At 41.1% G+C, this 12,304-nt stretch overlaps 1 protein-coding gene across 8 annotated transcripts in view; it reads right to left on the bottom strand.

Moving 5' to 3' along the window:
• Window positions 1-1,169: 1,169 nt before the first annotated feature.
• Window positions 1,170-12,304, bottom strand: part of CRAMP1 (cramped chromatin regulator 1) — a 43,622-nt gene continuing 32,487 nt past the window's right edge. For 7 of the 8 annotated variants that reach the window (XM_028705468.2, XM_028705471.2, XM_028705463.2 and 4 more), the window contains 4 exons: window positions 10,332-10,566; window positions 9,596-9,760; window positions 7,450-7,598; window positions 1,170-5,870 (listed from right to left, as the gene is read on the bottom strand). In XM_028705468.2, the coding sequence (XP_028561301.2) occupies window positions 5,706-5,870; window positions 7,450-7,598; window positions 9,596-9,760; window positions 10,332-10,566 (714 nt within the window). In that variant the 3' untranslated portion in view covers window positions 1,170-5,705. The remainder of the gene's footprint in view (window positions 5,871-7,449; window positions 7,599-9,595; window positions 9,761-10,331; window positions 10,567-12,304) is intronic. The other variant, XM_028705465.2, reaches the window with a different exon arrangement.

Genomic DNA, 12,304 nt, shown 5'->3' with positions numbered 1-12,304 from the left:
CAGACCTACTGAAAATAATGGACCTAACGTAGTTATATACTGCAAATCAAACTATCCAGATGACCAGTTAGCCATAGTATTTATGCCCTTTGTCAGTCCTTTGTAGAGCCTTTAGATGCAACCGTGGGGTTTTGAGGGAAGGTAGTTGCAATCGAAATTATTCGACCCCCATTGCAAATCGGTTTTATTATCAAAATCTACACACTTTCAGCTGTTTGCAATGAGCAAATCAAACAAAAGCAAGTAAAAAGCTCAACACTACGGATACAAACAATGAAGCCCTTGAGACAACACCTGTTGTATTTGTGCTTTTGGGTGGGATTCTGTTCAGGGGGTTGAATAATAGTGAGACTGGAGAAGTCTGTGTTGCAATTTCAGCTGAATTTGGGGAAACCACTTGAAGCATCCATCATTATGTTGAGCTATTTAAATTGCTTTTGTATGATTTGCTCATTGCAAACAGCTGAAAGACTGTACATTTTGATAATAAACCTGATTTGTAATGGGGGTTGAATAATTTTGATTGCAAGTGCAGATGATAGTGCACTGCTAACAGTTTGGATGTGCAACACAGATTACCGTATACTATACAATATGCTCCCCCATCACCCTATTTTCCTCAAGCTGCAGATATTTCTTGCTGTTGTCAATAATCCAGCCTTGAGTGCCATAAAATTTAAAACTGAATTGTAACAAAATGGTGTTCAGTGAAACTCCTGTTCAGGATTCCCTTCAGCGAGCCATGGCCCCTTGTACAGGATGCTCTATTTCCCCTGATTTATTGGTTTCTCTTCAATCAGCATTCTGTGGGCACTGTGCATTCTTGGTCCTCATCAGGCTGTTTTTGGGGAACCCCAAAGAATTTTTCTCCTCCAAAAGAATTATTGTTCTTCTGCAAACCTTGGGAACCCTCCAAATACACCGTGCATGGGTGGTGCCATTTTGGCTATGTAAGTATTGGAGCTCAGCCCCAAACATAAAAATAGGTAGGGTAACTTGAAGGGCCTGTAAAATCTAAGGATGGGTGTTCTCCATTACACAGATCTAAGTACATAACATTTAGAGGACTTATTTCCCCCCTGTTCCACTGAGGTAGCAGTTCAAGTCATATTCCCAGTTAGAAGAAAATCTATCAGTGCTTAGGGTAAAAATGACAGCAAACACATGACTTAGACCAAGGATTAGTATGTATTTATGCACAATCATAAAAACAACTTTACAAGTTGAATTGAAAATTGAAAACAGAAGAAGTTAACAGCTTTTGTATATTATATTAAATAACCCAAACACCTTTTCCTTTTCCAAAAATTGGTAAAGAATAAATAATATAATTTACAATATGGTACAAAAAAATAATCAGTTAAGGACAGGCATTCTTGCTTTATACATACACTATATATGTATATTTATTATCTATAAAACAAATTCACATCTCAAAACAAGACAGAAAACCTTTAGATGATATGGCTTAACTATTATTAAAATATACAGCAACAAAGTCTGCTGTCAAACCCACAAGCTCTAAAGCCAGTTATCACATTTTGGCAACTAATGATAACTTACTGCTGTAGTGCTTGCAAACGTTTTCATTTGTTTAGCATTTACAGATCACTGGGGGGTCTGGAGAATTGAGTTTTTAAAAGGGCTCGGTAACTCAAAAGTGCAGTATTTTCCTTACAAATGTATCCAACTTCTTTGTGTGTGTGCATATGCGTGCATGTGATTAAAAAAGTAAACCCAAAATGAAATACTAAAATCCAACTGTCAAGTCAAAAAGTCAGTGGACAAGACATCTTGGCTGATATGATTTGACCTAAGTTGCTGGCTGGAAAGCATTAAAGATAGGAGATAATGAAAAAGGTTGTGTAATGCCAACTTCAAACAACTTTGCTTTAAAAAAACAACCACTGTGTTGTTTGGACACAATTCATAGGGAATTTGCTCCTCCAAAATTTTTGTTAATTTCAATGGGCTTTGTGGAATGAAGTTACTGTTAAGTTCTATGCTAGTGATTACAGAAAAATATTCAGAGGAGTTAACTGGCCTATCAAAATGCAATGCAGAAGCAATATAGGCACTCAGAATCTGGCCAATAAATTAGGTTGTATTCTTCTTAAAAAAAAATTCAGGCTAGGAATATTAATATCTGATTCCCAATGCCCTATTCTGTGGATCTACAATAGTGATGGGGAAGCTGTGGCCCTCCAGATGTTATCAGATTCCAACTCACACCAGCCCAGGTAGCATGGCCAATGAATGGTCAGGGATGATGTCAGATGGCGTCCAGCAACATCTGGAAGGCCAGAGATTCCCTATCCCTGGTCTACAAGACATATTTTTCTTCACTGCATATATACTAGGAAGTAGACCAATTTATCATACACCTGTTAACAAACCATGTGATAGCAGAAAAAAACTGAAGCATATAGTTTTTTAGGAATCTCACTCATGAATGGAAACCAGCTATATCCACAGAACAACCTTCTCTCAATGCCTCAGGCAAATGTGAAGGTAAGGCAAGAGGACAATTCACCTTCAAAGTAGTTGGGTTTGCAGATTGTTTGAAACTTGCTGAAATGCATTCTGAGACAAACTAAGTAAAAGTTCATTATTAGTTCAAAGGGGCTGAAACAGTACAATTCAAAACCAACTCCTGCATTCAAAAAGTCAGTGGCAGCCCTAGAATCAATGTTGTGTCTCAAATGTATGGATGCTTTGGTAACTCAACACCAGAAAGCTCCAAAATGGACACATTACTAATGCTTCATTGAGAGTAGCAGCAGTTACTGACTGGAAGTTAAACATTATTATTGGTTTTTTATTTCAAGTGCACAATTCATGTAATTTTATATGCAAGATAAAAGGCCAAATGGCCAGTGTTTATAATCTCTATGGACTTCTATCTTTAGAAACTGGAAAGGTGATTAGCAAGAATTTGGAAACTGAATTTGCATGGGAAAAATACTTTGGGAGAAAGAGGAGTTGATATAGAAATTTTACTACATAACTGTTTAGAATTGGACAATTGGCTCCTTGTTCTGTCTACTTTTCTGATGCTCTGGTTCTGTTTCAGGCAACAAAGGATATTAAAATCTGCAGGCCTCGTCATTGATAAAAATAGCTATGACACAACATTCTATCTTTTCTCAACCGGAGGAAGCTGGCGGCAGAAGGTAAATCTGTCAGCACACAAGGGACAAATTTGCAGATCCCATTAAGCTGTAAGGCTGGTAAATAATCTGGGCACATGGAGGGATTCATAAGCTTGCTACAAATCCATCCTTTTAGTAATAGGAGGAATGGAAATGGTGGGGCATAAGAGACTATAATCAAAAAGAACAGCTGTTTCTGAACTATACCCCCATCAGTCCCAACAAGTATGGCCAATGGATAGGGGTGATGGGAATTGCAGTTCAGCAACACCTGGAGGGCCAATGGCTCCCTACATCAGAAACAGAATGTTAAGAATGATTTCATTAAAAAACCAACCCACCCACATCTGCAGACCTATAACGAATTAACGTAAATGTCCACAGGCAATGTCTCATATGAATAAAGGCCTTTTATGGACGATAGAACTGATAACATTTCAAGGACGGATCAGAAAATGGGCTCTGCCTGAAATGCTCCTGCAAAAAAAATGCAGACAGGTAGAATAAACATGTTTTGGCACAGCGGTATCTAGGCCATGTTGCTAAATGCATAATCAGAAATCACCATACACAAAGAGTCCAAATTTTCTTCTATAATGAAAAGCCTTCACACACTCACATGAATGCATCATTGCATTTTACAAAACATTCTGTCTGCTTTTAGAAGAGAATAAGCAAGCCCCAGCACACAAAGAGCTCTGTATGGGGCTTTCAAAACTGCTGGACCACTAGTCTGATAATTAGTAACAGGGGATGGCAAGAATGCTTTTGCCCTGAAGTATTACAAATGTGTGCTCCTAAGTAACCATGGCAGAATCCTAGAAAGAGGGATGATTTCCAAAAAAACGACAGTGATGTCAGGGAAGGACAATGCTATGATAATCCCACGAAAGTATACATGATTCTGATATTCTCCAACGAAAACTGAAGTTGTGGGCAGTTTCCTGTTCAGGTGATGAGCTCAGCCATTCAAGAGATGAACACAAATATAACACAAATTAAGTCTTTAAACCTAGGACAGCCTCTCCAGTTCTACAAATAGGCAGGGCTTGGAGATATACCAGCAGGCTGCTTGACTGCCCTTGAAGATAGAATGATTCAGGAACAGTTTCAGAAAAGGGGTCCCGATTCCGGTCCCAGAAATGCAGGAACCATTGGAGATTGGCAGTGACTTTTAGGTCCCTTTGCCAGGGAAAGTCATTCTGGTGAGACCACCTCACCACTGTGGGCAGGCTTCCAAAGTCACCTTCCCATCTAATGCTTGATAAAGACAGTAAAGGGTGAGGGGTTATCACCAGAGAACAGAGCATCTTTGCAAAGCAGAGTTCCAGCTAGTATTTTTTTAAAATCTGCTTAATTTCACACTAGTATTGATTAAAGGTTTCCCATTACCCACAAGTGAATAGCATATCCTAAAGAATGCAATTTATATAGGCTTTCATGAAGGAGCTGAACAACCTGAACTGCCATGTGGGAATTAACTTTACAAAAGTGGAATAGCAGCTTTCTCACCTCATTTGCTGGACAAAGTAAAAGCATTACCTTTCTACTGTCACAAGAAAGAGTACTGTAAAATGCTTTCTTCTTGTAGAATTCATTAGATAAAGCAAGCAATTATTTAAAAGGGAAGGAGGAAAATATGCAGAGAAGTTAACAAGGGGAAAGAGAATGAATTGGGAGTGAGGTTAGAGAGCCTCCTGAAAAAGTTTCTAGTCCTCAAGAGAAAAAATGGAATATAAGAGCCCTTGGGGAGTAAGACCACCTTTGCATCAGGAAGTGTTTGCTGAAAGAAATAAAAACTAAAAGCAAGCAAGCAGAATCAGTCAAAGGGATGCTGGTTAAGGTGGTGTGCGTATATTCGTGTGCACACACGTGCACAGGCACACCACACCCATCTACAAGAATAAGGAAGGGAGCATTCTTAAGGGGCTCTCAGATCCTACTCCAGTTTTTATTTTTAAAGTAGGAACAGACACAGCGCTTTTCATGCCATGCTGGAATGTTGATGAATGTGAGTGAATCAAAAAGAATTCTGGTAAAAGCAAAGTGGTATTAACTGCTGCCTGACAGGAAAGTGCAAGGAATTATCAATCTGACTGACTGGTCAACAATGCCAATTGTGATAGACCAAGAGAGGAGTATATTTATTCATTTATTTTTTTTAAAAAAAAGATTAAAAAAATAGCATACCATCTTATAACCCCCACCCTCCAGCTTAAATGCGGATATGACAACAAGGGTTTGGTTTACTGTATAAAAACATAGCTTGTGGGATTTCTTGCCCAGAGCATAAATCCAGGGCTGTCTTGTAAACTCCACTAGTACTGTAATCAGCTTACACATGTCATTTCCTATAATACTGCTCCCAGTTGTATTGTTCCTAGCATATTGCACATTCCAGGAACTGTAGACTGTTGAAGACAACACTGATCTTCTTATGAGGCATGCTCTAGTCAGGACAACAAAAGTATCCACTGCATAGCTATGACATCACTTCTCTCCAGGTTACATAGCTAGTTCAATGGTTTCCACCAGCCAGCTGGGTGAATGTGCTCACTGAGAGAGGTCACCAATGGGAGGGCCATCACTTCCTCCATCAAAGTGGATCTCTCGGCGGTTTGGCTCAGGTATTGACAGCTCCTGGGCAAGGTCGTTGAAACGAGATATGTAATCTATACTGTTCTCATTCATCATGCAAGCCAGCTGAGAATCTACTATCTAGAAGCAAAGAAGGGATGGGGGAGAAAAGAGAGGGTAGGTTATTTACAGTTTAGGTCTTGCCACTTTTGCTTGGCCATATCAGAAAGCCTGGAGAAGCTAGACTGAACATAGGCCAGGTTGGGTGTACTCAGCAGGGAAAAGTAAATCCCAGGTGTTGCACTGAGCACATCCAAAATCTGTGCTATGACTACACTCTGCAAATTACTCTGCCTATAATGCTCGAGTTTAGAGACTCTGGAGAGCAAGACGTACAGTGGGACACGAGAAGAATCTGCAGATTTGTGCATTTTATTATGTTCCAGCAGGGGGCGACCCACATGTTCAGGAAAAAAGGCCATCCCTAAGCTGTGGAACTCCCTCCCTGCTGTGTTTGACATATGCATTACGTAGTTTTCATACCATGTTGAAGATGCACCTCTATAACCTGGCCTTTGACACCCGAGATTTTCATTTTAGGACCCACCCCACTGCCTTGACTGTAATCTGTTTTAACTGTTTTAAATACTGTATTTTAAAATCATTGTAACAAGGTGAGTGGCAGGCAAGAAATCAAACAGATAAATAAATTATAGTACTAGGGTAGAGTTCAGGTGAGCAGCTCACAGCTTTGGAAATCCTGCTAAGTCAAAAGCTCCCCGAATGCACAAAAGAACCCACAAAGTGGAGGACTAGAACTCTTCTCCCTGAGGGAGCTGTGTTTGTATGTGGGTTGGTGGTGATGCTGTGCATTGGGGAGCATTCTAAAGTTATTGATGTAATTTGCCTCAGGAAGCCTATAGTCTTGAACGGTGGCTTACAAATATGTGAAATAAATGAACATTAATTGGGAAATGACAGCAGAGCTCGTCCTAAGTCCTGCCGCTGCAGAACAGGTATGGCCAGAAGAGAAAAAGGCCATTATTTCTATGCCAAACAGTTATGAGGATTCCAAATCTAATAAACCTTGCAAATTAAAGCAAGTGGGAGGATGCCTTCCTCCACTAGAGGAGATAAAAAAAAGAATACAGAGATTACTGGAATTCTCAGTTTTGTGTTAAATACTAAATAGGAAAGGCTGAGTCACATGCCAAACCCGCACATCCATTCATCCGTTCAGTGCACTCTCCAGCAACTAAAAAGGGAAGCAACTGCAGTTTAGCAATCCTGTGTCACCAGCCTTGGTCCTATTATTAAATGGTGGTGGTGATGGGGAAATTCCTCTCCTTAGCCATTTCCAACAGAACAAATTAGCTGGATTGCTAATTTATTGTGCAAGATCCGGAGGTTTTCCCTGAAGCAGATGGAACTTCTGTTGCAGCAGTTACTGCATTGTTCCACTATTGCACTCAAAAACAGTATTTTGCTGCTGGGAAATACCATCTCTTCCATTATGTACATAGGAGATGCTGGCTTTGCATCAGGATTTGTGGATTTTACCCTTCAAAGGTTAAAATGCAATTATAGCACATGCTTTGACTGATCACCTGGAAAGGGGGAAGTCTGGAAAAAATACTTCTACGCTAAGTGTCACAAGACTACTATCCCCCCTTTTAGCTGAAGGCTGGCACAGCATCGCACCAATTAAGTATGGACATACCTCAGCTACATCTGCCAGGGACCGGGACACAAAAGAGTCCCGCGAGTTTCCATCCAGCAGACTCGGTCCCAATAAGGAGGTGCTGCTTGTGTTACTACTAGTAGAGGTTGGCAGCATTTTCCGTCCCTTTTCTGGGGAAAGGAAGCTTGCTGTAAAAACAAAATGATAAAGTCAGCCAGTCAGTATTTTAATTGCTAGGTTTGAGGGATGGGGGAGGTACAAAGAGCTTCCTACAAGCTATTTACCCACTTTCCAACATATAATCAAGATGTGTGTACCCGATTTAACTGGGCAAAACCCTAAAAAAATATTACTTCCTTAACAGCAAGGGATGCAGAATCTTTTGGACATATACTAGAATATCAATATGCACATCATTGGTATAATATTATGTACCTCATATAATACATTACTTGATACTGTAAATAACACAATTTTTGATTAGGAAAAACCAACCAAGCAAACCTTCAAGTTTCTGGCAAGACAAATAAGTGCCAATGTGCTCAGCTTTCAGAACTGGCATTTTCAGGATTCTGAGGGAGTAATATTTATGGGCTGGTTGTGACTCTCTTCGTTCATTTAAAGACTGCATTTGGATGGTAGGTACAGGCACTGCTAAATATGCAATTAAACAGTAATAATCAATAATGAAATAAAAATTCATGGATAAGAGCCAATAAGCTGTATTTGAATCCTGAGAAGATGAGTGCTCTTTGCGTGGGAGAGGCAAACCACCCATTTTGGATGGGATTGCACTCCATTTGAAGGAGGAGGTGCATAGTTTGAGGGCATTCCTGGGTACATCTCCATCACTAGAGGGCCAAGTGTCCTTTGTGGCTTGGAATGCCTTTTGCCAGCTTTGTCTGTTTTGCCAACAACGGCTATTCCTGGACATGGATAGCTTGACATGGATAGTCCTTGTGTTGGTAACCTTGAAGCTGGATTACTTCAATAAGCTCTATATGGGGCTGCCCTTGGTCATGATTTGGAAGCTTCTGCTGGTGCAGAATGTGGCAGCCAGATTCCTGATGGGGGCATCTAGCCAAGAACATGTGACACAATTGTTAAAACATATGTACTTGGCTGCTCTTCTACTACTGAGACAGGTGCAAGGTCCTTAAATTAATTTATAAAGCCCTGAACTACTTAGGTCCAGATTACCTTATCAGTGATGGCCAAACTTGGCCCTCCAGGTGTTTTGGGACTACAATTTCCATCATCCCTGACCACTGGTCCTGTTAATTAGGGATGATGGGAGTTGTAATCCCAAAACAGCTGGATGGCCAAGTTTGGCCACCACTGGTTTAAATCCTTCTATCCCAACTCAATCACTGAGATCACCTGCAAGAGCACCATTAGTTGTTCCCCAAGTTAGTGAGGCTCATTGACAGCAACAAGAAATTGAGTTTCTAGTGTCGTTACCCTAGTACTTCAGAATGCTCTGCTAATATTCAGCAGGTGCCTTCTGTTTCAACCTTTAAGCGCCTGTTCAAAACTTTTCTGTGCTGACAGTTAAGAAAATATCATTTTGTAATAGTTAACTGACCTCTAATTTTAAACTTTCATATGGTTTTATGTACAATTGTTGTAAAATTCTTTTGTGAATAGTAGGACAGGGTTAGCTCAGTTGGTAAAGCATGAGACTCTTAATTTCAGGGCCATGGGATGAAGCCCTATGTTGGGTGAACGATTCCTGCATTGCAGGGGGTTGGACTAGATGACCCCCGAGGTCCCTTCCAACTCCACAATACTCTGTTTCAATAAATAATTTTATAAATACAATGAGGGAAACAGTAGTAGTAGAGGCAATGGAGGAAAGGTGTACAAAGTTACAGTCGTTTGCAACAGTCTCATAGCAATGCTGGGCTTGGATTGTGTCACTGGTACCATTGCTCCTGCCATTCCCCTAGCCTACCACATGGACTGGCACAATCCCCGTGTGACTTTCACCCATGTTCATGAAAATGTATGTTGACGTTTTTCACTACATTTATTTAAGCTGGGTCGTCTAGAGCATGAGCTTTGGCAATGAACAAAGCTAACAACCCCTACCCTCAAGAGAAAGAAGGGGGGGGGGGCAGAATTGCAAGTCCAGTAAAAAAGTCCAGATTACAACCAATGTAATCCCCTGTGCAGTACTACTCACAAAATAAGCTGCTGAGGGAAGAGTCTGTGGAATCGTTGGGGTACCACTGTGGATCATGACTAGGAGAGGCAATCCAGTTCTGCTGGGGGCTGCAGGAAGGGGATGGAAGACTTTTCGAGCCGTCACTGCCATTCAGCTTTGCTGGGGACAGAGGAACATTCTCGCCTATTAAAAGAAAGTGACCAATTCTGTATGACAAACAGTTGGAGACTGCGTCCTTAAGGAAGCGTGGGCACTGCACACAGATATGACTTCCTTCCTGACTTAATCCAAACAAATGCTTGATGTGGGCCACACAGGAGACAAGACGTCCAAATTACCCCCTCCCAACCATAGCAGAGCAGCAACAATAGTCAACACAACTCCCTACTGCAGAACTTACAAAAACTTGTCCCTTGATCTGCCTGGCTTTGAATCTAAATGGGGCAATAGTGAGAGGCCCAATTTTAAGAGGCCTAAACAAGTGCTATTCTCCTTGACTCAGGGAGGGTTCAAAGGAAATACTTCCATGATCTACTGTCAAAATTAAGATGGAATTCTGTCAAGAACATCTGCTGAGTTAAATCCAAAGAGTTAAAAAACAGCTCTGCCAGAGACACAGAAGTATGTGTAAAAATGCACAGCCGACTTTCAAGAGAACATTCCTCTACTAAAAATCCTGACAGAATCAGAGCTGTAAAAATTTTTTTGGATGCTTAACCACTGATCAGCTATTTAGATTAGTTTCATCTCTTACCATATTGACCAGAGCTGATTGCTATTTCAATGATAGAGTCACTGATCTGAGTAGCAGGTTCTCCTTGAGACAGAACATCCTCAGGGGGTCCAGGAAGAGAGATATCCAATAAAGCAGAGACATTGGGAGGAGACAAATGGGTACCAGAAGCATCAGATGAGGGAAGCGGAGGAGTGGCGAGACCATTCTGGAGAGAGGTTTTTGGCAGTTCTGGCAGAGAAAGGACAGGTGCTCCCTGTGGCAGCAAGCAGATATAATAATATTTCTAAGTCATTATTTGTATACATTTTCTGAAATGGTTGCACTGCTACTTTGCTTTTAAAGGCATAGGAATCAATCAAACTAGGAGTTAGCAATTCTGCCTATATTTCTTTGAACACAGAAAGCTTCCTAAAATTGAAGGATAGAATTGGTCCACCTTATTTAGCACCGTCTACCTGCAGATGCCAGGGACTGAACATGGTGCATGCAAAGTGTGTGGCCAACCAATGAGCTATTGGCATGGTAAACTGCCCATCTATGCCCCTCTTTCCAATCTGGCACAGACATCTTGTCACTGTAACTTCTGATTTTACAGATGGGAAAACTGATACCTATGGATCAGAAAGCCACACAAAACTGGGGTCAGGGCAACAAAAAGTGAACATTGCCAACAAAACACTCTTGATGGTGGTGGTTATGGCGGAAATCAGATCTCCCAGAACTCTTGGCTGGCTGGCTAGAAAACGCTGAGAAAGAGACATAAGAGATGGCTGTTTGGCTGCCTTTGAATCCAATGCTGTGCTTCTGTAGGAAGCAAGTCCCTCTTGAGATGTGAATGCTGGAAATCCCACCACTGTAGGCTCAGGTTATATATGTGTGTAAATAAAACCATGCATCATAAAGACACCATAGCTTCCACTGTTCCTTATTCCAAAGGAAGCACAAATCTGGGTTAAGTGCCAAGACCCCTGGAATCTCACACTGCTAGAGTTATTGCCAATTGCTAGTGCTGCAGCAGTCACTATGCTCTACACACACACACACACACACACACACACACACACGAGCTCTGCATAACATGACAGATGGCCTTTGGGTATCATTGTTTACACTCTCCATCACTACCACCTTGCATGTGTATATGTATATATGCACGTGTGTGTGTGTGTGTGTGTGTGTGTGTGTGTGTGTACACGTACATATGTATGTATGTACGTACATACCTACATGCAGTGAGAGCACTTAAATCAGTCGACAAATATTATGTTTCTAAAGCACATTGAAAGCAGAGAGGAAATCATGTTTGGGATTAAAACTAGTGTCCCTATGGCTATTGAAGTTTTGTGCTGCCCTTCTATAACTGCCTGCAAGGATTTCCAAGTATAGGATGGTAGATTGGAATGAGCCATCTGCCTGGCTGTTTCATGTCCCTGTCCTCCTATAAGAGAGCAAAGGGACAGCATTCAGAAACAAAGCTCCTTATTGCGAAGTGTGGAACCAAGCAGGAGGCAGGTCAGTGGACGCCAGGCTGACGTGTCTCCACTTTTTGACTGCAACAGCTTCCACAACGACAATTCATATTCAGGAAAACATTGTGATGGACTGTGTCATTGCGTACGTCATTGCTAAAGAGAAAATGGGACTGAAACTTAAGTATGCCATTACAGCTATTGCTATAAAGATTGTAAATAGTGCCACCGTGATTAACTTATGACCGGTCAAGCAATATCACTTGACTGAGTTGTACAGCATCTGTGAGTGTTTCATCTCAAAGTGTAACTTCAACTGCTGACCACTGCTTCCCAGAAACTCTGCTAAATGGACGAAAGCTTCTAACAAGGTGCCTACATACAATTCTCACGCAGCGAAAGTGTGATGGACTCTGACCTTTAATAAACATACCCCAGGAAGCTCAACTCTGGGTTTCACATAAAGCATTAATATGCAGCAGAAAAGAAAAAGGTGTTTGTCACCCTGAAGGTCAAGTAGTT

Source organism: Podarcis muralis, chromosome 14 (genome assembly GCF_964188315.1).
Source record: "Podarcis muralis chromosome 14, rPodMur119.hap1.1, whole genome shotgun sequence".
In the NCBI taxonomy this organism is placed as follows: domain Eukaryota; kingdom Metazoa; phylum Chordata; class Lepidosauria; order Squamata; family Lacertidae; genus Podarcis; species Podarcis muralis.
This window is presented reverse-complemented; position numbering and strand designations above follow the sequence as displayed.